Source organism: Centrocercus urophasianus, unplaced genomic scaffold, assembly GCF_019232065.1.
Source record: "Centrocercus urophasianus isolate 14NV4802_14NV808 unplaced genomic scaffold, USGS_Curo_1.0 seq_58, whole genome shotgun sequence".
NCBI lineage: Eukaryota > Metazoa > Chordata > Aves > Galliformes > Phasianidae > Centrocercus > Centrocercus urophasianus.
Genome location: NW_024885177.1, coordinates 1,093,940 through 1,121,027, shown reverse-complemented (window position 1 = coordinate 1,121,027; position 27,088 = coordinate 1,093,940). Strand labels below are relative to the sequence as shown.

Here is a 27,088-nt window from a genome sequence, read left to right as displayed (position 1 = left end):
TGCACTTTGTCATCTTACCCTGGGGGATGGCAGAGGTCCTCGAGCTTCCATCCCTTCCCAATAGATGGCAAGAGTCCCCCTGCTAACAGCAGGGCACACATTTCTGTGTCTAGGGGTCAAGGGCCACAGAAGGGATTGCTGGCCCCAAGGAGCCCTGAGCAGGCAGAACTCATCTGCCATCCTCCTGCTGAAAGATTCATTTAGTTGTGACTGAGAACGCTGCATCCAGAAGGGAAGAGGAACTGAAATGAACAGAATAAGGCTGTTAAGAGAGCAAACAGGGCAAGGATGCTCAGGAACGCAATATCCTGGTCCTCACCATCCCTGTGCAAACGCAGCAGCTCCCTCCTCGTCCTTGAAAAGCATTCCAAAGATCTTCAAACTCAGGTTAGAAAGTCATTGTCGTCCTCCCATTCTTAAAACAGAGAGAGAATGACCTGAAAAACAGCTATAAGGACCCAGTCCCCTGAATGCTACACACATAGAAGCTAATGCCCAGGGAGAGGGACGCAGCAAAGCCCTCACGAGGCTCATTTCAGCTTTCAATGAGCTTCATGCGTTATTTGGTAGCAACAATGGCAGAAACAATGGGAGAAGAACAAGGTGCCCGTGATCAGGCTGCCATCGAGTCACTGCTGTTGACTGTCCCCTCTGCAGAGGCACAGAAAACCTTTTTGTTTCCACACTGAAGGAGCTGTGAGCCTCTTCTCCCCCTTACCCTCCTCACCCCAGGCTCTCCATCTCTCTTTCCTGGGCGTATTTTTGTCTCTAAAACACTTCTTCCATTAGGGGCCCTCTTTGGATATATGCCATACATGAAAAACACAGCAACAAGATGATGAGTGATGCATCTAAGAGGCTGCAAGGCCAAAACCTGCAGCATCACGCTCCTGCCCATTCCAGGTCACTGGGGAAGGTCAAAGAGCAGCGCCCTCGCTTCTCCCCTGTGCTTTTCTGCATTCTTACCAGCCCCAACGCACCTGGAGAAAGGACAAGGTGAATGGGAGAAGCAGGAGAAAGAAAGCAGTCAATGCAGAACCAGACACAAACAGATAAACATCACCGTTGTGCATGGAAACCTGAGCCCAGCAACAGGAATGGAGTGAGAACAGGTATTTCTAAGGCTCTTCAAGGACCCATGTTTCCTCTTGCTTGTTGCTTAATGCAGCCTCTTTGGAGCAAGCTTGGCCAGGAGCAGGATGGGAAGGGTTCCTCTTTTATCCAAAGTAGTTTGGAGCTGCAGAATCAAGTGGTTTTTGGTCGATCTGCACCTTCTCCCTTGTGCTTGCTGGGCCTTAAGCTCTGAAACAATTAAAAGCACCCCCACACCCGCCTGGATGTCACCATGTCACACTCTGATACTTCCTCTCCACCTTAACGTTAACCCTTTCACACTGACCCTTGTCCAAATGGGGGCTGCATTATCTGAGCATGCAATTAGAAGCTCTGTGCCCAGTTTTAGGCATCTCAGAAGCAGGAAGCACAAGCTCTGCAACAAGCAGCAGCGTCAGTTTTCTGATAAGAATTATCAGCCTGAGTGAAAAAAAAGTTTGTATCACAGCTCCAATGTCAGAACTGAGAGTGAATGCAGCTCCACCCTACGGTTTTTTGCAGTCAAGGCACCAAAAGGAAACAGTCACACAGTTCAAAGCATGGAGATGCTTTTCAGAGGAAAAAACTGCACCTTAAGCTTAACAAAATGGAATCAACATCCCCACCTCCTTCAGTACTGAGCACAGCATCTCGTCTGTCTGCAATTCCACACCTGCTAAAAGAAGACAACATTGCCAGCTGGGCACAGGCAGCAGGGACAGAAGTGATTTACAGTGAATAAAATGCCCATACACCAGGAGTTCGTATAAATCCCACTTTTAATCATGGACAAATTTACTTTCAAGTAAAATTAACAGCTTTAAATAAAATATAAATTAACAATTCAGAGTACTTAAAAATAAGAGACATTGTGCATGTCTACTCTAGCAGAAACAAAAGCTGAGGCATGTTCCAGTTCTTTCCACCATACTGGAGTTTGAGGGCAATCAATGGATGACTACGAAAGAGAAAGAAAGGATTAAAAAGTAGTGACTTGTGCCACTATGCAGATACAGCTTCCAAGATAAAAGGGGAGACCGTCACATATAAAACAGCTGTAAGAAGCTTTTGGAAGCACAGCATTGGGTGCAATAGATTTTTTCCTTCTCCATCACAGTATTTACTACAGAATACAAAATTGGGAAAGCTGATCTGAGAGATTGTTTCCTTGCTGCTTTTGAAAACCCTGCACTTCCTTTCCTTTGACTGAGGAGACTCAGCAATGAGAAACCTAGCAATATGAGGCCTGGAATTTGGAAAAGCAAATAAAACTCATTCATCCTGACTAGCAGAACTTCACAGTCTCACCCACAGGATGAGAATTCACGCTCTCTCTCACCATACACAGCTTAAGCTGCTGCTACACACTTACTGACAGTCTTTTCTCACCCCGTTACACACCAAAGTGCATGGATTAAAAAAATAAGGAATTTTTGGCAGATATTATTTCACCAGACGAAGACAAACCAACTCCACTTCCCTGCATTTCCAAAACTGAGCTGAATCCCACACTCTGGGCAATTTCCTTCCTCGATGATTCAAAGGGGAAAAAAAAAAGAAAAAAAAAAAAGAGAAACCCTGAGGCAAAAATGGCTTTTTGTGTAGGAAGTCCAAGAGTTGTGCTCCATCACAGCCTCTCACAAGGCTGCAGAGATCTTCTGTGGTGGGAGGCCCTCCTCCATCCAGAGGGAAGGAGACGAGCTGTTACGCAGCATTCGCCTGTGGATCCGCCTGAGCCTCAGCAGGTAAAGCAGGATGGAGAGCAGCACGATCAGAAAGCAGACAAAAAACAAATAGTGATTGTAAACGAAGGAGAAGCTCCTCCAGTGGGAGTGACTTCCACGGAAGTTTTCCTGCTGGATGTCTCTGAAAGGAAACAGGGAGATAAAGCACAAGTCACCAATCAAGCCTTGCCTCCAAACCAAAGCAAATCAAACAGAGCCCATTTTAGTCAGCAGGGCTTTACCAAGCGTTAGCTGAGCTTCTAGAAACACATCCTCAGGTTGTGCGTGCTCACCAGAAGCAGCACCTTGTCTCCCTCTAACTTCCACCCAAGAACTGCCCAGACATTGCAGAAAACCAGCAGTACCTTAAAGGTAAGAACCGTGTTCGGTACAGAATGGCTCCCAGTGTCCACTGCACCTCCTTGTCATACACCTGCAGAGCAGTTTTCAAATTGCTGTAGCTCGCAGGAAAAGAGAAACCACTGTGAAATACCTCATATACCCAGGCAGACTTAAAACACTGGTACCTACAAAAAAGAAAAGTGGCATATTGTCAGGCATTCCATTCCTCAGCAGCTACAGAGTCCAAAAGGGCTGAGGAGCACATTTAGACACAGGAACAGCAGTTAACTTCTACGGCTGATGCAATATTTCAGGTTATATTCACACTTGCAGTGATTTCACTAAATGGACCGTTTGGACGTGACCTCCCTCCTGGCAACCCTGCATGAATGGATTTGCTGTACAAACACAAATACTTACTTCAGTCTGTGGAGATCAGCATGTGATGCATAAAGACCACGGTCAAAACGTTCCCGCAGGACAGACCACTTAGTGGCACAATAATCCTTGAAGAAAGAAGAAAGAAAAACAACAAACCAAGACTTCAACATGCTTCTGCCCTGAAGAAAAGAAATGCCACCAGGTGAGATGCTCTGTAAATACCAAAGCTGTATGCAACAGCATCCCTTGCACTGCCACCAAGTCTGACCACGTTTTTCACTCTATTCTGTGTACAGCCATCTTGATCCTTACTTAACATTTGTAATTAAACTAATTGTTTTATTAAATTCTTCAGTCATACACCTGAAGATGAAATCTGTTCTTATGGCACTGCCAAAGCAGGCCATCATACTCCTATAGGACACACTGCAGCATGACTGTCCCCAGTGAATTGTTAGGAGTCACACCTGTGAAACTGGCACAAGACACAGAAAGCAAGGGGAAAACAAAATTGGTTCTTCTATGCCATAACCCCAAGAGAACCAAGGGGTGGACTTCTCCAGCATCAATCCTTTTCTGCATCACTTCTTCTAGAGTGTATTTTACTACTATGCTTTAAAACAGTATTTTAAAAGAACACCCAGTGAGGAAAAGAGATGCCTTGTGACAGGTATCACAGGATAAAAAGATTGGGATCCTTGAAGGAAGAGTTTTGCTGCAAGATTTTCAGCATGAAGTGCTTTTGTAGAGCAGCTGTTCCAAACTAGAAAGAGAGTTTCTCTGGAGAACACTTTACCTTTGCAGCCTTGATAAATTTAGCAGCATTGTAATCCCCTCCCATGCGCAACACGTCCTCCGTGCTGTAATAGAACTCTGAGAAACCATAGAATTCACTGTTCTGAAAGTGCACAGCAGGCTGGTAGACACCATTAAGGGAGGTCTGAGTTTCATTGGTCTTATTCATGAAGGGCTGGATGAGCTCACGACACAGATTGAAGTCTCCTGTTCCCCTCAAATACATGGTCTGTCCGTTCTGATGGATCTCATCCTGAGCATCCACGGGCAGGCAGGGATCCAGGTATGGGGAATCTGAAGTCATGCCAGTCTGTCTGCCCAGCAGTCTGATGAAGGAAAGCAACAGCTTAAGATCAGAAACATCAAGCTCTGAGATGTGCAAGCACCAAAACAAGATACCCTTATTTAAAGGAACTCCAACAGCACATGCGGCACGCTGTATAAACTAAGCTTTACATCAAGACATTTGACTAAACACACTGAAGTCAGGGGTTACAGAAGCTGCATCTCCAAGCAATTAAAGCCATTTACCCATTTTTGAGCACTGTACTGGAAAACACACTGTTTTCATATCTCTGGCGCGCTGCGTTGCCTCCAAAGCCAAGGAACGTTGCAACGTAGACTCTGTAGACGTGCTCAGTTTGATGAGCATCACAGCCCAGGTTGAATTCTGCAAGCAAGTTTTTGGCAACTTCCTCCTGTCAGAGCACAAGCAGTAAAGTTAAATACGAACAACACGAAGCAGAACTTGAAGATGAGCACTTTGAAACAGAAGATGCCTTTGACAACGTTGAACGCCACTCCTTATGCATCGATTTGCTTTTCACAAGCCCACGTTGCTTTCTACTTGTTAGAGCAAAGCACACTGCTCTCAAAGCACCGCGTTGGATGCCACTGGTACTTAAGGAAGTGCATGGGAGCTGCTACCAATGACACTGCAGTGGTTTTTCCTCTGGGAAAAGATGAGAAGCAGCAGTCAGACTTTAAGCACCGCTGTCAGTTGTCGCCCGTTCTCTGGTTAGGAACCTGGAGAGGTTTCACATCAGAACCTCCCTTCTATTGGTCTGCATTCAGATAAAGCCACACAGCCATCAGCATCAGTTGCCTGCGACTCTTCCCATCTCAGTTTGATCTGAATGCCCGTGCTTTTGTTTAGCTGTACACCTGCAATGTGTACACCTGTAATTTCACAGGAAGAGTGTAAACAGCCATCTCTCTCATTACAGCAGTGCACTGAGAGCCAAACCACTCAGTTTTTTCACTATTCTGGCTTCAGATGATTTCTCAGTGATGTTAATGGGAGGTCATCCAATTCTAAAGCTTTAGGCACCACTCTAGAGCTCAGTGGAATGCAATCAGAGCAAGTTACATTCGTTTTAAGCCTCCCATCAAAGAAATTTGTATCTTATAACCCATAACAGATGAACTGTGATGAAGATGTAGGTGATATTTCAAACTGAACTGTTATCCCCATGTCCTGTTAATTCAGGTCCTAGCAATCCAACTTCTGAGGGAAAAAAAAAAAAAAGAAACAACCCACACCTTATACAGGATCTTGGAAAATAACTATAAACATTCTGCCACTAAACTACAAAAGCCTCTCAGTACCACACAGATTTAAAAGTTGCACAAGCACACATGCACACATGCACAGAGAAAGAAAGCAGACCCACTGAAAAGTTAGTGACAAGTTGTGCTAATTGAAATCAACTTTTTGAATGAAGAAATACAATGAAGTGCTTAGCTGATGAAGGGCTGGTATTTGCCATCTTCTCTTGCCTTTGGCTTGGGTGTGATGGAATGAAGGATAGGACTCAAAACAAAGAAAACAAGGGGGGAAAAAAAAAAAAAGGAATATGCATTAAAATAAACCAAAATGAAAAGAAGGAAGTTGCACAGATAATAACCTGCTGTGAAGAGGCAAAGCTTACAGTTTTAGGGACTTCGTACGCTATCTGGGTCGACACTCCACCCATGTCAAGAATACCCACAGTCCTCTTACGGAAAATAGCTTCTTTGTTTTCACTGCCTGGGATGTGCACCTCCACAATCGCTTCATCCTCTGGAGAAAACAAGCAGAAGCCATTGGGAAATGCAGTCAGAATGGGCAGAATGCAGCTCTACCACCTCTGTTTAACCTTTGTTTCGTAGCAATGTGGATCAAACTTTCACACACACATCAATCGAGCACCAGCATCTACACACACACTATGAACTGAGATCTCCACCAAAAATCAGACCATCAGCAGCGATGGCACAGCTTCAATCCTTCCCAAAATCCCATCCATGGCCACTTACCATCATCTGTATGCTCAAATCTGCCAAGAACAAAGTTGATGCCAATCCACGCGTACACTCCTGTGTACATAAGGAATATTCTGAGTTAATACACCATATCACAGCTCACATTATACTGAAACATCAAACATTCCCATCACATTACTCCAGATCTGCTTTTCCAAGTCAAGATTCTACAAAAAATCCTAAGCCACTGCATTGGCAACAAGTTCACGTGTACATTTCAGACCAAAGCAAGCATGTTGACTCCTATGAAGCAATTTTCTGCCTCCAGCAAACTGAGCACAACAAATCACTGCTCCTCTAAAACCACTTTTCCTTGCTCACAAATGCTGTGCCTTATCCTCACCCTTCCCCCCTAAAGCCTAGATAGACTAAAATCACTGCTAAACACAGACAAATTATTGTCACTGCTAATTAGGAAACATTTAGACAAGCCAGGAGATCGCAGCAGATGATCATCTCCACACTCCATCTGTTGCCATTGAGGAATAATCTCTCACATCCAAACCAGGATTTTAAAAGGCATTAAATAACTTCAAACAGCTCCCAGATCGTAGCACAACAGGTTATGAAGGTTGTGATTGTTTCCCCAACACAAACCTACCTTCCTGTTTCCCTGAAATAACTTCTGCGTGCGAGTCCGAAAACAGAAAATCAAAATGCACGGGGATATCAGTGACCAAATCTTCAAGTATTGCCTTCTGCTGGCTGCAAAATCACAGTTTGAGCGGTTAAAAACAGGCGGAGACACCAGGCCTGCTGATCTGAATGCAGAAATTAAGAGAGCCACTGACCTTTCTGGCAGAATCCTCATTCCTGCAGTACACAGAATATAAAGAGGAGTCTCTTTGTGCTTTGCACGGGGCACATGTTCAGCAGCAAAGCGTAGAAGTGGGAAAATGTAATCGCTGACCTTCTCAGGAGTGTTAGCAAACTCTGAGATGCCTGGTGAAACAGAGAAACATGAGTGAAGCAATTCGGGCTTTGGGATTTCCTGTTGGGATAACTGACACACAGAGCAGGAATAAGCAGCCCAAAGCCAGGAATTCAATAAGGAAATTAGAAATGAATAAATAACGCTAATATTTGGAGAAATAATTACGTGTTCAGCAAAAATCCATCACTGTAATGCTATAATGTGATGGAGAGTAATAATAGTGGGGTGGCAAAAGTCCTAGGCTGCAACCAATGAGGAGAAGCCCAAATGCCGCAGCCATGGATGCAGAAACAAAGGAAAAAAAGTCTGCTTACCTCTGGAAGGCCTCAGGTACACACAGATCCCCATAGAGATGCCCTCACCTCCACTGCCAACCCATAAATGAGGGCTGGGAAAGGGTGGATCCTGGCTCCAGCCCTTCAGGTCTGTCAGTGCATTGCACTACATGCACCTGAGCTCCCCTGGGTTGGCCCTGCCTTCCCACCAGGTGCTCCATCACTGCTTCAAGCCAGGACTTAGCATTTCTGCTATAATCACCTATTTAAATTGGTTCAAGTAGCCTTACAGAAAGCAGATTATTCATTCCCTAAATAAACAGAACCAAGTTAACCGACAACTGAACCAGCTGCTATCTTAGCACAGAATTCTCTCCTTCCTGCCCACTGGTGTCACATTCCAAGCTCCAAAGATGAGCAAAGCTCTCTGCAAACAAAACCCAAAGAAATCTGGAGTACCACCACACCAACAACCTCTACATGTCTTCCCCAGATTCTCTGAGTGCTGGTTTGAGAAAAAGCCAAGTTTAGACACACAGCTATCTAGAAAAAAAATCTCATCTCAAGATCATTTATTTCCAGTACCTGGTTTGATTTTCATAACCACCGGTTTTCTGTTTTTGTCCCTCATCTGTTTGATGTCCAGCAGGTCGTGTGGGTTTCCGTTGTGTCTTGGCCAACAATACACAAAAATCCGAGAGCCACTGCTACCGCAGTCCACAACGATCCCATAGTTCAGGTTGGGGTTGTTTGTATCTGTAGCTTCTGTGTCCGTTACCCGAGCAAGATACCTAGAAGAAAACTCAGCACTTCCACCTTGCAATGTCCAAGTATCCCTCAACAGACTCAGAACAGTTTCCATCACGAGAAGCAGAGTTATCAGTATTACACCGTCACTGAAGTGCCCATAGAAACTGATAAACTGGAAGCAACTTGGATAAGGAAAGCTTCAAAAACATTTTCCCCCCATTTATTTATTCATATGTTGCACCAATTCATCCTTCACATCAAAACTACTTTTCTTTCCTCCCACCGGAGCCTTTTCAACTCTCACCTGTGTAATCTTTTGTCCCTGGATGCACGCCCATACTTATTGCGGATGACAACCAGCGAGTAGTAAAGCAGAGAGACAGCAGCAGCAAGTATTCCAATCACCACAATCTGACGCAAAGTAGTGTTGAAAATACGCGGACAGCCCATTGGGGAGATGCTGAAGTGCCAAGAAGCAGGAAGCAAACAAGAAACGCCGATCCTGAAAAGCAAACAGGATTCTGTGAGGCTGTGGTCTGCTTTAAAGATGGACTTTATCACCAAAGGGAAGCACGGTGCATTCTGAAACGAGCCAAAGATGAATATATGTTCTATGTAAACATCATTTGCTTTGTTCCAGCTCTGTTTTGTTCACACTGCCTGATAAGTAGTCAAGACCACATTTCCACCTTTGCACTTTGTACTAGGCTCAAGCTGATGAGCAGGTACCCAGGTTTTCCCTCAAACAACATCACAATTTGACAGCTCCTTTGTGATTCTTACCTCCCCATTTTGGGAGGACCAGCAGATGGGAAGCAAGTGTTCCAGAATCAGCCAGTCACATCCAACTGATAAGGAACAACCACTCTCAAAGCCATTGCTCTTCCCCTCCTGAATTAAAGAATGATAAGAGATACATAATAATCCAAACAGCATTACAACAAGCAGCACCAGCACGTTAAACAAGCAGACCCTGTTTGGGGACCCTTCCCCACCATTCTGCATTGCTGAAGCCACAGGTGGAGCACAGGGTGCAGGTTTGAGCTCTCCAGAACAAGACACAGCATTGCACATGCAGGGCCACAGAGAAGCATCTCTAACACAAGCAGGGCTGAAAGCTAAGAAAGTTCTGTCTGGGGAGACGACAGCCCTCACCAACACATACAAACACATAATAGGAGGAGGAGGAGATGAAGAAGAAGGAAGCAGGGCTGCCCTCAGATGTGCCTGGAGAGGGCGGCAGGCAGCAGGCAGGCAGGCAGCAGGCAGGCAGGCAGCAGGCAGGCAGCTCCCTCCTTCCCCTACAGACCTAGCGGCGGGCAGGCCCCAAGGCCCTGCCCACTCTCTCCTTCCAAGCCCGCTCCCCAAAAAACCGCACCCCCAGAAGCTGAAGCCCCTCCCCAAGCACAGCAGCGGTTCCTCCACCCTCGCCTGCCCCGTTCTCGCCCTCACCACCCGGCCTGGGCCGCCCCACGCCGCAGCGCAGCGCTCCGCACCTCGAACCGCGCCGCTACCCCGCCGCATAGCAACCGGGCAGCGCGTCGCTTCCGGGTGCGCGGCCGGATGTGACGCAATGACGCACACACGTAGCGCGGATAATCGAGGGGGCGGGCTGGGAAGGGATTCCCCGGGGGGCGTGGCCATAATAGGGGGGGCGTGACTAAAGGTGGTGGGGGCGTGGCTTGGCGCGGGGTTGGCGCCAATTCGGAGCCCGGGGGGGCCGCTCATCGCGATTAAATCGCAGAGCGGCTGATGGATGAGCGGATAAAACGTGGAGACCTGTAGATCTGCAGGGGAAACGTGTAACTACGTGTCGGCTGTAATACGTATCAATATTTGTAATGCAAATAATGCATAACGCCAGTATGGATCCAGCAAGAAACCGAGATTTGCCTTTGAGCATTCCTCTGTGTTTGGGGGCTTGTTGTCATCGCCCGTCCCGAAACCGAGCTTTGCCAAAGAGGTGGGAAATGATTCCCCAAAGTGCGTTTGGATGAGAGCAGAGCGGTGCGGGGCTCTGCCACGGAGCGGCGGTAGCGCGTTCCGGAGCGCTGCAAAGATGGGACGCACCGGGGCTGCAGCAATAGCAGCCCAGGGCCGAGCTTTGCACGCCGGCTTTTGCACGTTGGATCGTGCATGTTGGGTTCTGCCAGGTTCTGCACGCAGTGTTTTGCACAGCGGCTTTGCGTGCTGGCTTTTGCAGACCGAGTTTTTGCACACCAGTTTTGCACGCTGGGTTTTGCGTGTTGGCATTGGACGTTTGCACACCAGGCTTTGCACACCAGGTCTACATGCTGAGTTTTGCACACCAGATTTTGCACACGAGTCTGGCACAGCAGTTTCGTGCACCATCTTTTACCTTCCAATAAGCAAGGTGGGGTTGGGGCTCTGCTTTCCATCTGGGCTCACCACGTTTTGCCACTTTGTGATGCAATGAGAGCAAAGTTGTTCATCTCGATGTGATCATCCCCATTAGCTGCAGCGCTGTAATTAACTAATCATAGAAGCAATGCAGACAGAGTCCTTCTGTCCACCTCCTGCATGCAGATACACTGCATCACAGCTCCAGCAACACCTTGCACTGGGTGCAAAGAGCCCTGGGAGCACTGCAGCCATGCTGTGGGTGCACAGCTCTGCAGGACTGCCAGAAATGGGACGTCTTTAGAAGGACTGCAGCACTGCATCCTTTCTGCATGGTACAAACCCTTGTTAGCTGATGAAAACACACAGAACTGCCGATGCAAATGGGTTGCCAGAGCCTGCAGGCAGCACAAAATGGAGGCCCAGGAGGAATGCTGCATTGCTTTGTGCCTGCTAATTACTTCCAGATGTATGGGCTCTGCAGCAGCGGAGGAAGCTCTTCGCAGTTTGCGACCATATTTTGTGGCATTCCTTTGTGCCCGGTGCACAGAGCATGACATAGACCTGGGGTAACAATGCTGCAGGGCCGAGCTTGGAATGGAACATTGGGGCATTTGCAATTTCAAATGGAGGAGTTGGGGGACCTGCAGCCCACCAGATGCATCCCTATCTGGCAGCAGCACCCACCCTGCCCACACCCTCCCCAGTATCATCCTGCAGCAGCAGTACCGGGGCTGGCAGATATGGGACTGCTGATCAGCTCTGAGTAGAATTCAGAGTCCTTTTTGCATTTCTGTGGGGGATTTTTGGTTGTTAAAACTTCCTGTTTCTATAAATAAATAAGTAAAATCCCAGTCCAGCTGGCTTTTCATTTGCTTGCTTTTCATTTGTTTGCAGAGCTCCCATCTCATCCTTTGCAGCTGAACACGAAGCGTTGCACATCCCAGTGACAAAGCTCAGCCATTGCAATGCCAACAGCTGATGGCAGAGCATTGCCACCGCTTTGGGTGCATCCCACACCCCTCATTTTGCAGCTTGCCCAAAAGAAAGCACACAGCAGAGCCGTGCACAAAGCCAGCAGCCTCTTTCTGCTCGCTGCCACCCAAAAACCCTACAAGCACAGCACAGGGCTGAGCTTTTCCCATTGTTTCCCCGGGGCTCCAAACCAGAAAGGCGAGCTGTTGAAAAAGATTGGGTGCAGGAAGTAAAGCAAAAGAGCCTCAATTATAGCCAGGGACCGCCTCTCCCTGCTGCATTAATCCACTGAACGAGGTAAATTAGGTCAGATTATGGGAGCACTGAAATAAAACCCACAGGCCAAATTCCTCACATCCACACCTCCCAGGCTGCAGAAACGTGGCTCTACCCATGCAGAGATCAGTGCCCAGCTTGCCTTGTTTTCCATTGCTCACCTCCCCAGAGCAGCAAGTACATGGCACTGATGCTTGAATAAATGGGTCAGCCCACTGTGGAGACAAAACAATCCACTTTGCTTCATTTGCTCATAGAGATAACAAATAATAGGAGAGCATTATGCTCGCAGGGCGAACACGGCACAGAAAGTTCAGGTTTGAAGCAGCACAAAACCTGCACTTTTGACCCATTATTTCTACCTAAGGGCAGATCTAGGGAGCAAACCCACACAGGTTGCTGCAGACTCACTGCTTAAAACCTCTTTGTAGGTTTTGCATCTTTTTAGGAGGAGCAGGGGTGGGAATGATGGGCTGAAGGCAATGCAGCCGTGGTGGGGAACTGACAATTCCTGTTGGCTCTGCATCCGCAGCGTGCAGGATGGGGAATGGCAATGCCTGCCCAAAATGCCGTGGGGGTTTCTTGGTGTTGGACACGAAGCTCAACCTGATTGCACTGCAAAAAGGAGTGCAAATGAGGTACATTTATTTAGATCCCTTTTCTTTGCACTGCATTGCTACAAGGTGCCTTTTCCTTGCTGCAATTAGAAGGCCAATTACCTGCTGTTCATCACCCCAATTAATAAAGTGTCCTGCAACGTGCTGCTGGAAGGCAACTCTCTGCACCAGGTCTTCCCTGCCCACCCTTCAGCCCACACCAAACCCACGGTGGAAACTAGGAAAACGCCCCAAAAAATTAATAATAATTTAAAAAATTCTGTATCTCACTGGATCTGGTAGATAAACCCCAACTTCAGGTTCCCAGAAGGTGCCCGCCCACAGATGGGACACTCCTGCCTTATCTGCATGGGTACATCTGCTCTGTTCTGAAGCTCCAGCCCCGATAAACGCTCTGATGGGCTGGGGAGGGTCCTGCACTGAGCTGGGAGCAGAATGTCACACTGGGAGGGCCATTTATTTCTCACCTCATGCTGTTTCATAGCTGTGGCAGGGTGCAGAGGCCCCATAGCGGAGGTCAGCAGGAAGAACTCGGGCCTTATGGGTCTGAATCACCATGACTGTGTGATGCAACGTGCGTGCAGATTGCAGCTGTGCATTCTGCAGTGACCCACTGGCATGTGGATGAGCAAACCTGCAACCAACCTGGCTTTTCAGCAGCATGGGAAGCTTCGCCCTCTGCTCCATCCCTGCTGATGGAACCTGGGGCCAAAAGCCATTGCTCGAGGCTGAGCTGTCGCAAATGGAGGAGGGTCTGTAGGTACATTGAGTTGAGTTCGTGTTGTTGATGGATGGCTCCGATGCGCCATGCTGGTGTGGAAACAATTTCACAGAGTGGGAATAATTCCAGCTCGTCTGCACAGCGGGGAAAAAATCCCTGTGTATCATCATGCCAGCATCTCTGCTGCACCACCCGCTTGTGCAGAGCTGCTGCGGGAAGGATTCCTTGCAACAAAGCTGCTTGAGATTAAACTATAACCTGGAAACAGCTCTGCATGTCACTTTGATTCAACCCATTTCTTATCAGGCAGCAAGAGGGAGGGCTGTAGGGGAAAGGGCTCATTATGGTCAATGACAACACGACGTCTCCTCCCTGAACGCATTGGGAACAGAGGACCTGTTGCTTACAGAGCACGAAACCTCCATGAACCGCGTGCAGCAGTGCTAGGAAGTGCCACTGCCGAGCTCGAACTCGGCCCTTTTCCTGCACGAGGCTGCGTTACAAGAAGGAAGTTCTGGAGCCCAGCCTTGATTTACGGCCGCGCCTTGCCCTGCAGACGGGGTGATGCTGAGGGCACCCACGTGAGATGCGATCTGCGCTGGAAAGCAAGAGGGATGAAGGAGCAGCAGCGCAGGGCTGCCTGTTCCAGCCGTGCCCGTGGCTTTGCCTATTTTAGGGGGCTGTACAAGACAGTGCAGCACACGCGTGCCAAGGGCTGCTTTACTCTCAGCAGCCCCATAAGCTTCAAAAATAAAATTAAAATAAAATAAGAAATAAAATAAAGCCAACTGACGGCAGGCGCTCGGCCCGCCCCCTCCTCTCCGCCCCTTAACGCACCGCTTCCCCCGAAAGCGCGCGCTGGCACGCGGGAGGCGCGCCGCATTCCGCCCGCTGTCCCGCCCCTTTCTCCCCTTAACAACCATTCTCATCCCAGCCCTCCTCCACATTCACCCGTTGCCCTGTCAATCTTCCGGGCTGGCCTCTCTGTGACGTCACAAGCGGGAGCCAGCCTGTTCTCTCTACCCAATGGGAAGAGGCGGGCGACGGAGAAGCATTTCTATTGGCCGCCGCTGTGAGGCCCGGGGCGGGGCGCGGGCGCGGCTTTAAAGCAGGGAACGGGAGGCGCGCGCTCCCCGTGCCGCGCCCCCCCGCCCCCCCCCGCCCCGGCCCCCCCCCCCCGCGTTCCGGGAATCCCTTTTCCCGTTCCCGATCTCCGCTCAGCTCCCAGCGAATGGAGCTGAGCTGCTCCGTAGGGGGCAGCACGGCGGCCCCACCGGGGCCTGGGCCCCCAGGGCCGATTCCTGCCCCTTCTGTGACCCCCCCGATGGAGGGTGAGGATTACGAGAGTCTGCCCAGCGGAGCCTCGCTTGGCACTCACATGTTGGCTGGGGCGGTGGCGGGGATCATGGAACACAGCGTGATGTACCCGGTGGATTCCGTGAAGGTGCGTGGGCTGGGGAGGGCGAGGGGGTGACTTGGGACTGGGCTCTCCGTGATGCTGGGGATGCACGGGGCGGGAGTGTAGCGGTGCAGGGTTTGCTCGTGGGGTATGGAGTTGTGAAAGTGGGTTCGTGTGAAGGGCATGGACGTGCAAAGGGGGTGTGTGACGGGTATGGGTGTGCAGAGGGGGTGTGTGCACGGAGAGCTGGGGTGCAGGGTGTGTTGATGGGGCATAGAGCTGCAAAAGGGATCCATGCATAGGCTGCGGGGGTCCTGGGGCAGTTGCATGCAGGGAGGGCAGTAGAGGGTCCTGTATGGGGTCTGGAGGGTTGCATTCCTGGAATGCGTGGAGTGGACGTGCATGGGGAAGAGGAGCTTGTAGGCAGTGCAAGGAGAATACGTGGATGAGGGATGGAGGTGCATTCTTGGGGTGTGTGTGTGGGGGGAGTGCATGCACAGAGTGTGGGGCTGCATGCATAAAGTGCTGGGGGGTTGTGGTGTGCGAGGAGGAGGGCTTAGAGAGCAAGGGGGGAAGTTTGCTTGGGGGAACAGGGCTGTGTTAGGTTGTGAGCACACACAGCCCCACGGTGCTCTGCCAGACTACACTGTGCTGTCATCTCTTCCTGTTCTGACATGGGAGCTGCACAGAGCCCTTCTGGGCAGCCTCAGCACGCTGTGCCCGCCGACTTTACGCAACCACAGTGCAAAGGTGCATGCTGTGCTGCTCTGTGTCCAGCCCTGGCGTAGCAAAGCAAAGTCCTCGTGCATGAACTCAGAGCAAGATGCCATCAGGGAAATTGCAGGAGTTCTGCTCCTCCTCCCTGCAAGCTTTCTCCTCTTAGCAAACCGTGCGTGGTGTAAATACGGAGGTGCTGCTGGTTTACTGCAAAGCACTTTTTTTTTCCCCAGCAACCTGTGTGCCTTGGAGCTGGGGGGAGCTGCTGCCTGCAGGTCCCTGTAGGATCTTTGCACTCTCTAAGGAACTGAGCCTAATTAAGCTCATTACCATCAACGTCTTTCATTCTCTCAACATCTTTCCTTTTCTTCCAGTAAGGAAATGTGCTTTCCCTGCTCCAGGTGATTGCTGGGATCAGGGCACGGCCAAGCAGAGCCTATGGATGCTGCACAAAGTGGGGTCTGGGGCACCTGAGCTGTTCAATGGCCTCCAGGAGGAAATGTTTTGGCCCCAGCAAGTTGTTTCCTCTCAAAGAGAAAAGGAAAAGATCACAATTTGGGAGAACTGTTTGTTTCAGTCACTTGCACCATTCCTGAACACGACATGCATCTGTGATGCTGCTACCTCTCTGGGGGGCTTTGGGGTTGCAGCCCATGGGAGATCCCTGGGGTAATGGAGCTGTGTGCAGGTGTCCCTGTACAGCCAGGATCATTGTGTGTGACCCACAGCTCTGCTGCTCTATGTGCTTTGGCACTGTGTGAGGCATTCCCAGCACTATGGCTGTTTGTTTTGGGAGGGAGATGCAGTACTGGTCGTGTTCTGCCAGCTGAAAGTTGGAGACCTGTGGTTATTGGGAGTTGTTTGGTGTCTGTTCCTTTGCATTATTTTCTTTCTCATGGTGCAGGAAGAACGAATTGCAGCAAGGAGCCAGGGGCATGCAATCTGTCTGCAGGGCAGGAGGGTGAATGGGGTTTGTTGTAGGGATGGAGCAGTTTGGGGGCTTGGCTGCTTTGCAGCTCTTCTCCAGAGAGCATGCACCTGAATAGGACGGAGGGCAGTGCTCCTGTGAGAGCAGGTTTGGGATGTTTGGGTTTGGTGGTGAACCTGTGGGTATCAGTGCATGGCCAGAAAGAGCAGTTTGTCCTGTTAGGGGATGGTGTGGGTGCTGCCAGCCCCAACCAACCTGTCACCCCACCCGTGGTCACTTTGCAGCCACACGTGGGGACTGAGCACTTGCTGGGAGCTGCTGCAAAACAGAATGGGTGACTGGGAGCTGCATGGTCACAGGGGATGCCAGCTGGTTTGTGCAGTTGTCCATCAAATCGGTGATGCTTTGCAAAGAAATACAAAACTGGAGAGCTGGCTCTTGTTAGCAGAACGCTTCTGGACAGAAATCCGTCCTCGCCCCATGGCTTGTGCCAGCTGAGAAACGTCTGGGAAGTGTCTGCCTCTTTCTATGCTGAACTTTGTGCAAAGAGAGCAGCAGCAGCACTGACTCTGTGCTAGTGCTGCCTTGGAAGGAACATTTCAGAGCTTTTCGGGTGTTTTCAGCCTCTTTTCGTCACGCTTAGATGGCCGTACATCTTTTGGGATGCGGTAAGGGTTATGTACTCAAGCACTGGACTCCCTTCTTTAGGGAATCCTGCACGGTGCTGGGAGATGCATGGGTAGTGGTGGGCACTGCTGCTCCACAGGGATGCCATGAATCCAGAGCTGGGACTTTTGCTTTTGCTTCTGGTGCCCATGCTGCAGGTAAGGCTGCCCGGATGCTTGCTGCCTTACGCAACAGGATTACTGGAGCATTTCTGGGCTGTTTAACAACAGGGGTGTGAACTCCTGGAGGAGCTTGCAGGCTGCAGATAAGTGTTGGAAGGGCTGTGCAGCAAATCAACTGTTTGCAGCCTTTAAAGGTGCAGCACTGATGCTGTGCTGCTGCGATAAATTGATCCAGCTGCATGGGGTGTTTATGCATTTTGCCATGTGAAAGCAGATGGATGCCCAGCAGGAATGTAGAGGTGCTCGAGGTGCTGCAGTATTGCATGTTGCTTGCTCTATGGCACTGCATGCTCCCAGACATCTCTGATGCTCCGGCTCCAGATGCATGCTGCAGTTGCACTGGTTTTGAATGCATCCCAGCAATGCACTGGGCTGGAATCAGGCTCAGTTTTGCAATGTGAGGGTGGAGCTTTGAGTCTGCAGCAGTGCACAATCCCTGCTGCAGCTGGTAGGTGCTGCTGAGTCATGGTGACAGCAGCATGGGACCTCGTGCATGCAAAGCAAAGGATGCAAGCTGCTCTGCATCTATTTTTTTAAGCACATTGCGAGATTCAGAGCTATTATTTCTTTTAGAGGAAAACTGAGCTTTTTAGGTTTGTTTCCAGTTGTTTCCAGTTGCCATGTGCTCTATACCAGGAAGCTTTGCTCGAGGCAGCGAAACTCCATTCCTCAGCGCAGCTCCTCCATGCTAAGCAGCCTGTGAACTTTCTCCAAACACAGGGCATGTTTTGCTGCAGCTGTGCAGCTCTGTGTTCACCTCATGCATTCTCAGCTGCAGGCATCTGTGCAACGGGACCACAACTTTTGCATATTGAGGTGGTGTATTTTTGGGGGAAAGGCAATATGTGGTGCAAAAAGGGAGAGTTCTTTCAGTTGCATTCGTCACCCCAGATGCTTACAATCTGCAATTCTCCTAGCTGCTCACTCGCATCACTTTGCAAATGCAATTCTTGTGCATTTTCTAGAACAGCTACTACAAATGCAGTAGGTTGTTACTCACACACTGCTTTACTGCTCTCATTAACAGTTTGGCTTATGATTCTGGGTTAAAGTCTGCAGTTCAGCCCCGATCCCTTGATCTCAGAGCAGTGGCCGTGGAAATGCCTTTCAATTTTCAGGCAACCAAAGGAATCCAAGGTCCAAATCAGCAGCATGTGGATTTGGTGTGTTCTCACCTCGAAGTGCAGCCCTGGGATTGCTGCTGGTTAATTGCAGAAGTGAATTGATGAGTCCTTGTGCAGAAGCACAGAGGGATGTGGGGGATCCTTCCTTCTGGGGCTGCTGTTTGCATCACTATTGCACTTCTGCAGAGCCAAAGATATTAAACCAGGGATTTCCTGGAGGGATTACTTGCAGTGCTGCAGCCCCACTTGCTGCGCTGCTATTGCAATATCAAGTGCTGAGTAGAAAAGGGCTGATTTTCACCCCTCAGCAAAATGGGTCAAGGTGTAAAGTTGGTGCAATGCAATTCTGGGCTTAAACTTGGTACAGAAGCAAAGCACTGTCTGCAATGCTGAGCCTGTAGCAGCAGACCTGACCTTCAGGGCTGCCTGCTCCCTTATCTGCTGCTTATCACCTCATTCATGAACTGCTCTGACCCTAAACGGATGAACTGGGTTCAGCACAGTGCAATGCGTCGGGGGGTGAAACTTTGCTCCGAAGCTTGAAGGTGTCCCTTGAAAGCTGCCGGCCCCTTGGGAAACTTTGGAAAGCAATTAAGAGGAAGAAAAACTCCCCAGGGATTTTTGAGGAAGGATGCAGGTAACACCAAAGCCATGGAGCTGGTGGATGACCAGAGGGCAGGTGATCTCCAGCAGCCATCCTTGGGTCCTCCAGGGGTCAGATTGGGCTTCACGCACCTGATATGGACAGGGACTCATCTTTGTGCCCTTCAAGGAAACCCATTTCCCAGTCATGTGCCCTATAGCTCCATGTGGGCATCAAAGCAGTGAGCAATTGCAGGAGGAACACGCTGGGGCAGAGACAGAGTGTTGCAAGCAGGAGGCAATTAGAGCCCTGGCTGTGTTTCTTCACCTTTGTCTTTTGAACAATTGCACTTAATTCCCCGTGCATAAACAAGAGCAGAGGTTACACATCCACCAGCAGAATTCTGACATGTTGGTGTTGCAATGGAAGCGTGGACTTTGTGGGGTTGTTCTGGCAGAAGTGTGAATAAATGGGACGTGGGTGCATTGGGGTTCTGTGGGCGCTCTGGGGGCTCTGAGCAAAGTGGGTTCAGCAAAAGAAGGCAAAGGATTTTAGGGTGCTTCTGTGTGGAGCCAGGAGTTCGACTCTGTGCTCTGTTTGGGTCAGTGGGGCCCATATGGGTGTGAATCCTGGAAGTCTTACATACATGACTGAAGCCTCTCTTTCCTGTGTGCTTTCTTGCAGACACGGATGCAGAGCCTGCAGCCCGACCCCAAGGCCCAGTACCGGAGTGTGTATGAAGCCCTGAAGAAGATGGTCCTGACTGAAGGCTTCTGGAGGCCTTTACGTGGGATCAACGTCACCATGCTGGGGGCTGGCCCTGCCCACGCCATGTACTTTGCTTGCTATGAAAAAATGAAAAAGTCTCTCAGTGATACCATTCAGCATGGAGGAAACAGCCACTTGGCCAATGGTATTTTGACATCTATTTCATTGCATTAAAAAGTCCTGTGATAAACCTTCCTCTTGTTTGCTTTGCACCAAGCAGAGAGAGCTGGGTGGTCTCACACAATAAATAATTGGGGGTTTTTGCTCTGATTACGTGACACAGAGGTGTAGTGACAGGCAGCATCCAATGAGGCATCCTGACACGTTGAAGAGGTGGTGCAGAAGATGCTGTTATCTCACAAGCATCCAGCCTGTGGGCTTGCTTAGGCCACATTGAGTGAAGAGGAATGATCTTGGGCTGCTTATATGTAGGTTGCTCTGAATGTAACACCTTCTATTTATTCCCATGGAAACTACAACATCTACAGTAAGTGCAATAACTCTGCTTGACAGAGCAAATTCTTAGCTACAAAATGCTAGTTTTCAATTCAGTCAGCACTATCAGCTGTGTGTTTTCTCCAGCAATGAACAAGCCATGTTAATTAGCCATGCTAATCAAAGCCTGCACCAGCAGAGCTGCTCCCCCCCCCCGTGGCTGAAATGACCCACTCACCCCTCCCTGCCTCACGCCCCTGTTTGGCCTTTGTAGCATCAATGAATGTCAGTTGATGCCATTTTTTTCCCCCACTCATTTGTTCCACGTGCTTTTCTGTGTCAGGTGCTGTGTTGTCACACAGCAATAAAATATAATGGGGTATCAGAGGTTCAATAAAAAAAAACCAACATCCACCTCTGACATTGCAAGCCAACACCATCAAACAGGAGGCGTTACTTTTGGAGCAGCCCTCATTAAAATATGTAATGTATTTAAGCAACAAAATTTAATTTTTAAATTTTTTATTAAGACAGTTAAAAAAAGAACTCAATGAAACCATAAAACCAACAGGATTTTGGATGTTGTTTTTGTGAGACTGATGCACCAATCTCTGGTTTGATGGAAGAAATTTCAGTTCTTAGTAAGGTCTCGAGAGGTTCATTAGAGATTTTTGATCTAATTTTGCTCTTCCTGTGCCTCATTGTTGACAGTTATTCACAAATGTACGTGCTGCCAAAAGTGATGACATGAATAAGGCAGACTGTGTGGCGAGGGATGTTTTTCTTATAAAAGTCTGGTAAAGAGGCATAATGAGATTTTTGAGCTGAATACCTGATTGCGGCTCTGTGTTCCAGTGGAAAAAATGTATTTATGTCTAATGAAAATGGAGTTGCAAACACTGAATTTTTCTTCACAGTCTTGAAACAAATTCTCAAATTCCTTTATGGAAGCTGAAAGCGTGGCTGCGTATTTTTTGCTGTTCACAGGGCTGTGTTTAGGCGCTGTATCAAAATGCATCCAATTATTGGCCATTATTTGAGTTGCCTTGAGGTGATGGCAGCAATATGTGGCCATGCCCACGTGATTTGACCCAACCAACTCAATGAAGAGCAGAATATCCTTTTTCCTTGCTGCTTTCCTGTGCCTGCCCTTCAAGTAGCTACAGGCTTTTGGTACCCATGGGAAAGCTGAGCTCTGCATTAGTAAAAAATGACTGAAAGTCAACGGAAACTTCAAAGGGGAAGGTGTGGCTCGAGGCCGTCCTGCAGAGTCGTTAATGGCTGGCTAGATGTTTGCAGAATCTGTGCAATTAGTGCTTAAATGGCTGAAAATGCCTAATTAAAGATGCAGTGAGCCAGTTCTAACCATTGCTCATTCTTCAGTCCGGTGTAGGCTGAGTACAGCTGGCGAAGTCTTGTGTAGGCAAAGCCCTGTGAGTTGCTGGGAGAAGCCAACGTGACGCGGTCGGAGCTGGTTTGTGTTGGGCTGCCCTGCTTGGGTTTTTCCATACTGGAAACCAATTGTGTTGCTGGGTGCTGTGTTACAGGTGACTCTGTGCTCCCTGGATTGCTGAAGGATGCTTTTGTCTTGCAGGTATAGCTGGGAGCGTGGCCACGTTGCTCCATGACGCAGTGATGAATCCAGCTGAAGGTAACAGTGACCTGCACTGAGACCCTGAGCAGCCTCAGGGCCACCCCAGCTCTTTGCTGGGGGATGCTGCCTATTTTCTGAAAGGGAGAAATCCTGCCCAGGACTGCCTGGCTGCTTTAATTGCTGGAGCCTGAGTCACACCACACTCTGCCCATAAACTTTGCTTGTAGTGGCTGTGGTTTTTCAAAAGCTCTGGGCAAGCAGAGCTGGTCGTGCTGCCCAACCAGTAGAGCAGCAGTAGGGTTCTACCAGCTGATGGTGGACTTCAACCAGCTGCTCTGCCTTCCTGGGGGATGTCTGATGATAGGAGAACCAACAGTAAAATGCATCTAAAATCAATTGGCTGGACTGCTGTTGGGTGTTAGTGTACTCAGCTCCTGAGCTAGACGAAAAGCAGTGAAAAACTTCAGAAAAACTGTTTTTAATGCTTAAAATTCTTTTTAATCAGAATAAATAACCTTTTACTGAAGACGTATGTTGCCACAAATGAGCTCTATTGCCTTATCCATCTGTCCTAATTCCATTTTAGCCTGACATGAGGTCTTCTTGTTGATGGCTGAGTAATGCGTTAATCCATGAATGTGTAGAGCTACCAAACCAGGGCTGAGCTGATCCCTTCCCATGCTTTCTGGGTTTTAGGGCAGGGGATGCAAGAGGGTGCGTGGATCCTTGAGCTCAAAGTTTGCATACATGGAGTGGATCACTGCAGGAATGCTTCTTTGTGGGTTTGGAAGGGGACGCTGGGTCTGCGTGGCTGATGCTTGGAGCGGCGCTTGGACCGGGTGTCGGGATGCCCGTTGGCAAGGCCCTCATCTAATTAATCTTTATTCCTTTGGTGCCACGTTGGATGTTCCCTGGAGCAGTGGTGAAGCAGCGGATGCAGATGTTCAACTCCCCCTACAAATCCGTCTGGCAGTGCGTGAGGACAGTGCAGAAAACCGAAGGCTTTGGTGCCTTCTACCGCAGCTACACCACCCAGCTCACCATGAACATCCCCTTCCAGGCCATCCACTTCATCACCTACGAGTTCATGCAGGAGAGGGTGAACCCACGTAGGGAATACCACCCGCTGTCCCACGTCTGTTCGGGGGCCGTAGCCGGAGCCGTGGCTGCTGCCGCCACCACCCCGTTGGACGTCTGCAAGACCTTGCTCAACACCCAAGAGAACAAAGCGTTGAGTTCACTTAACATCACCGGGCACCTCTCGGGCATGGCCAACGCCTTTAGGACTGTCTATCAGCTGGGGGGCATCGCGGGGTATTTCCGAGGGGTGCAGGCACGTGTCATCTACCAGATCCCTTCAACGGCCATCGCGTGGTCGGTGTATGAGTTCTTTAAGTACTTCCTCACAAAGCACAAGCTGGAGAAGGGGACATCCCTTTGAAGGACGTAATGCTATGCCCTCTACTTGTGCCAGGAAAACGCCAGGTCCCGGGGGGGGATGAGGGGGGTCGCAGCTGATGCCGCTTTCCTGTGGTCCTCAGCCGCGTGTTCCCCTCGTCGCTTAAACAATAGTTTATGAAATACTTCTAATAATATATATATTTAATAACTTTATTTTGGAGAGCCGAAATAATTGATATATTTTTTTCTTTAAGCTTGAAGTTGTAGTTTACTCCTCACCAGAAATCCTGGGTTATACAACCTAGGCTGTTTTGTTTTGTTTTTACAGCAGAATACCCTATCATAGAACTTTTATATAAAATATTAAATAGTTGGATAATGTTTATCCTTTATTTTTCTATATAGGTATTTGGTTGTTGTTGGTTTTTTTTTTTCTTTAATACAATTACAGCTAGATGCTGAGCTGCTTTAAAAGGGCTAAATTCTTCCCTCACGTGCAAGGAAGACATGAAAGCATTTATTTTTATAGCCTGATTGGCTTTAATTACACAGCATTTAGTCCCCAGGCAGTGGTATTGTGTGAGTGTCCAGGGACTGGGGAGACTTTCTAGGGGCTGGGGGAGAAGGAATGGGGACACCCCTGTGAGGGACTGAAGGACACGAGGAGAGGCACCCCAAAATACCTGGGGTGGAAAAAAAGCCAATTTTTTTACAAGGAGACTCTTAAAGATGTAGAATTCAAGAGGAGAGTATTTTTCAAACACTTTTCTAAAGGTACATTTTTATGGTGTGTGATAGCTGGAACTGGCTTTGTCCTCCCTTAACTTATTTGTATTTTTTCACTGGAGCCCTGATTCCGCTCGCAGGAGGGAGGGTTTGGTTTTGCTGCTGCAAAATGCTGGGATTTGTGTTCAGCAATGTTGTGCCTGCTCTGAAGGGGATCCGCCTTATGGCTCCTGCTGGGAATGGCTCTTTCCAACACATCCTTTGTAGAAATGCTCATTTTTGGAATATGGCCCTTGTGTGAGGGTGGAGAGCTCCAAAATTCCTCTTTCCCACTTTGAGAGGGCAGATCTACACCAGTTTGTTGGCTTCTCTCAACTCGGTGTCACGCCACGCAGAGTGTGGGTTTTTTGGATGTCTCAACCTGTTTCTTTGTGTCATCAGCAGCCGATGACAAATTTGATTAATTTGGGGGATTGGAGGACACCACTCGGCTGATCTTGATTTGCACCTGGGGAAATCTTGTTCATACGAGGAGCTCACTTTCCTGGCAGCAGCTGATGATTGGGGCTGGTCCCATCCCCTCACCGCTGTGCCAGTGGCAACTTCTGCTCTGCCACGGATGTATTCCCAGCTTGTTTTTGACACGTTTGGGTTGGCAAGCATCCCATCAGCCGGGATGACACGAAGCAGAGCCAAACCTTCCTCTCCGTTATTTGGAGAAGCTGCGTTGACGTGCATCTCCATGGGCGGTGCTGCCTGTGCCTTGTGTAATCACAGTTACCTCTGTGCCAATGATGCAAGGAGGTCCTCGATGCCTTTTTGTCACTTAAGCTGAGCGAATCACTGTGTTGAATGCACCCTTTGTCTTAAAGTGCAAAGCTTAACCTCAATTTGCAGAGTTTTGGCTGGAGAAAGTCCCCAGCTCTCTTGCACACCAGGTTTCTCCAGGCTGGAGATGCTCCAGCCAGCTATTGGGTTTGGATGTCTTTTTTCTTTTATTTCTATTTCCGTTGACTTTAGAAACCGGAGAGTCACTAACAGGAACCAGAACTGCACAAACGTTGTCCATTGGAGAGGAGTGGATGGAAATCTTGGGTCATTTTTTTGCTAATTGTGGCATAAGGTGGAAGTTAACAGCTCTTTTGGTGCAGCTTTAGGTGGCTCAGCCCACAGTCCTTGATGCATCGTCCTCTTCCTCTGCTTTGCTTTACATCACTGTGGCTTTTCTGCACTTGGAGAGAGTTGTGGGTCAGGGCACAGAGGCTGAGCTCGTTACATTGGCTGTGTGCTGAGCATCCCAAAATGAGCTCCCCATCTCTGCCACTGTCCAGAAAAATGCGTGCTTTTCTGGTTCCCTCCCAATTGCTGAGCAACCGGTTGCGTTGGGAGCTTGCTGAGAGCAAGGGGCAGTTGGATGTTCATAGATCTCTGCAGATCACCTTGGCTATTGGGTAAAACCAGTTGGAAATGGAACAGCTGTGCCCAACTGGTCTAAAAATTGCAGAAATGTAATGGGTTTCCTGCTGGATCCCTGCATTAAAGCCTCACCACCAAAGTTCTTCATCTCTCCTTGTGTTGTTTGAAAGTTTTGCTGCGAGTCTGAACTTTTATTTTAACCTGGTATGTGAATCGTGTACTGCTGCTTTATCTGCACCAAACGCACATATATTTAAGGGAGGATGAGTAACTTTGTCTGCAGTTTTGTTGTTGTTGTTTTTTTTTTGCCTGCCTCGGAATTTAATGTGTTCTCTTGATGCATATTTAACATTGCAGGAGTTCGTCTGTGAGATGCTGCTACAGTTGTGTCACTGGAACTCAAGGAAATAATAAAACATACATAAATGCTGGTTTTTGTCTTCTTGGCTCGGGGCTCGTGGTTGTTCTTGGCTGTGTGCTGGGGAACTGGTGCCTTCTAGTGGTGTCCCGTGGTGTGAAGCTTTTCACTACCGCTCTCAAGGAAGCAAATGCTGTTATTCATTTATTTGTTTTGTCTCACAGTAGTTTTGGCCTGCGTGTGGGTTGTGGGCTCCTCTGGGAGCTGATTTGGGAATGGGTTTCCTTCTGCTGCTGAGATTTGCAGAGTGAAGATGCACATTCTGGCTGCTGGGCAGCAAAGCAGAGCAGCTTTTCCCACGTGCAAGGAAAACAGATGGGGTAGAAGCACTGCGTGTGCTGCTGGGTTGAAGGTAACACCCATTTCAATGGGGAATGTGCAATTTGCAGGGCAGTTCTTCCCTCAAGAAAGTGGAGGTGACAAATTCCTTGGTACAGCCTCCATGACCCATTGCCGTGTCTGTGCCTCTCCCCAGGATGCTGATGTCGGGCTGTAGGGATCTCACTGTGTCTCCAAACCATGGCTTTGGCATTGCCTGCTGTTTTGCAGGCATGGGAGGGCAGCTTGCATTTTTATTTTTTAATCTTCAGTGCAAACAAAGGAGGTGCAGCTGCCCATCAGTGTCCCAGGGTGGAGATGTGCTCATGAGACAAGATAAAAGATAAAGTGCTGTTGAAGCCCTGCAAGATGTTTTGGACTCCTTTATGTTTCTATCTGTGTTGTAGGGACAATACTGAATCCCCTTTCCCCATTGTAGTGCAGTGCTGAGAGGTGAGGTTTGGGTTTGGAAGGGCTGGTGATGGTGGATGTTGAGTTTGAGTTGGTGGATATTGAGCAAAAAATAATACATATATATACATATATCTGTAATGATTTAGAAAGGTGTGGGGATGCTATGGAGCTGGTAACAGACCTCAGTTTTCTCTTGCAGCTGCAAGGAAGGCCCTGTGATTTTTATCATCTGATTCCGCTGCATGGAGGAAGTCTGTCTTCAACCCCAAAGTGCTCAAGCATGGCTGAAGGCATGATGGGTCATTAGTGAGACAAAGCTTTCATTTTTCTGTGAAAAGTTGCATGTTCCAGAGAGGATTTGTTTCTCTAATTGACACTAATGGTTTCTTTGGAACCAGTACAGATTATTGTGTAAATATCCTTTGAGGGTACTTTTGTAATACGTGTTATTT

The 27,088-nt window shown here is 48.7% G+C and overlaps 2 protein-coding genes across 3 annotated transcripts; one reads left to right on the top strand and one right to left on the bottom strand.

Moving 5' to 3' along the window:
- Positions 1 to 1,853: 1,853 nt before the first annotated feature.
- Positions 1,854 to 10,154, bottom strand: ENTPD4 (ectonucleoside triphosphate diphosphohydrolase 4). Of its 2 annotated transcripts, none has more exons than XM_042836223.1 (13): positions 10,094 to 10,154; positions 9,381 to 9,488; positions 8,902 to 9,099; positions 8,433 to 8,638; positions 7,430 to 7,580; positions 7,240 to 7,343; positions 6,633 to 6,692; positions 6,242 to 6,396; positions 4,866 to 5,032; positions 4,336 to 4,660; positions 3,579 to 3,664; positions 3,182 to 3,343; positions 1,854 to 2,958 (listed from the first exon to the last, which is right to left on the bottom strand). In XM_042836223.1, the coding sequence occupies exons 2-13, from the start codon at positions 9,386 to 9,388 to the stop codon at positions 2,730 to 2,732; spliced, it is 1,851 nt and encodes a 616-aa protein (XP_042692157.1). In that variant the 5' UTR covers positions 9,389 to 9,488; positions 10,094 to 10,154; the 3' UTR covers positions 1,854 to 2,729. The 2 variants fall into 2 exon arrangements, with proteins under 2 accessions (XP_042692157.1, XP_042692158.1); XM_042836224.1 differs by having other exon boundaries at positions 6,266 to 6,396.
- Positions 10,155 to 14,721: 4,567 nt separating this feature from the next.
- On the top strand, positions 14,722 to 25,917 carry SLC25A37 (solute carrier family 25 member 37). The gene is made up of 4 exons (XM_042836194.1): positions 14,722 to 14,991; positions 19,831 to 20,059; positions 21,944 to 22,000; positions 22,864 to 25,917. The coding sequence occupies exons 1-4, from the start codon at positions 14,779 to 14,781 to the stop codon at positions 23,382 to 23,384; spliced, it is 1,020 nt and encodes a 339-aa protein (XP_042692128.1). The 5' UTR covers positions 14,722 to 14,778; the 3' UTR covers positions 23,385 to 25,917.
- The last annotated feature ends 1,171 nt before the right edge of the window (positions 25,918 to 27,088 follow it).

Excerpts from the sequence above, each read along its gene's own strand:
- SLC25A37 (XM_042836194.1), top strand. The coding sequence starts at position 14,779 with ATGGAGCTGAGCTGCTCCGTAGGGGGCAGCACGGCGGCCCCACCGGGG. Across the intron at positions 14,992-19,830 it reads ACCCGGTGGATTCCGTGAAG|ACACGGATGCAGAGCCTGCA; the intron begins GTGCGTGGGCTG and ends GCTTTCTTGCAG. Across the intron at positions 22,001-22,863 it reads AGTGATGAATCCAGCTGAAG|TGGTGAAGCAGCGGATGCAG; the intron begins GTAACAGTGACC and ends TCCCTGGAGCAG.
- ENTPD4 (XM_042836223.1), bottom strand. Across the intron at positions 6,397-6,632 it reads ATTTGAGCATACAGATGATG|AGGATGAAGCGATTGTGGAG; the intron begins GTAAGTGGCCAT and ends TGTTTTCTCCAG. Across the intron at positions 2,959-3,181 it reads ACACGGTTCTTACCTTTAAG|AGACATCCAGCAGGAAAACT; the intron begins GTACTGCTGGTT and ends GTTTCCTTTCAG.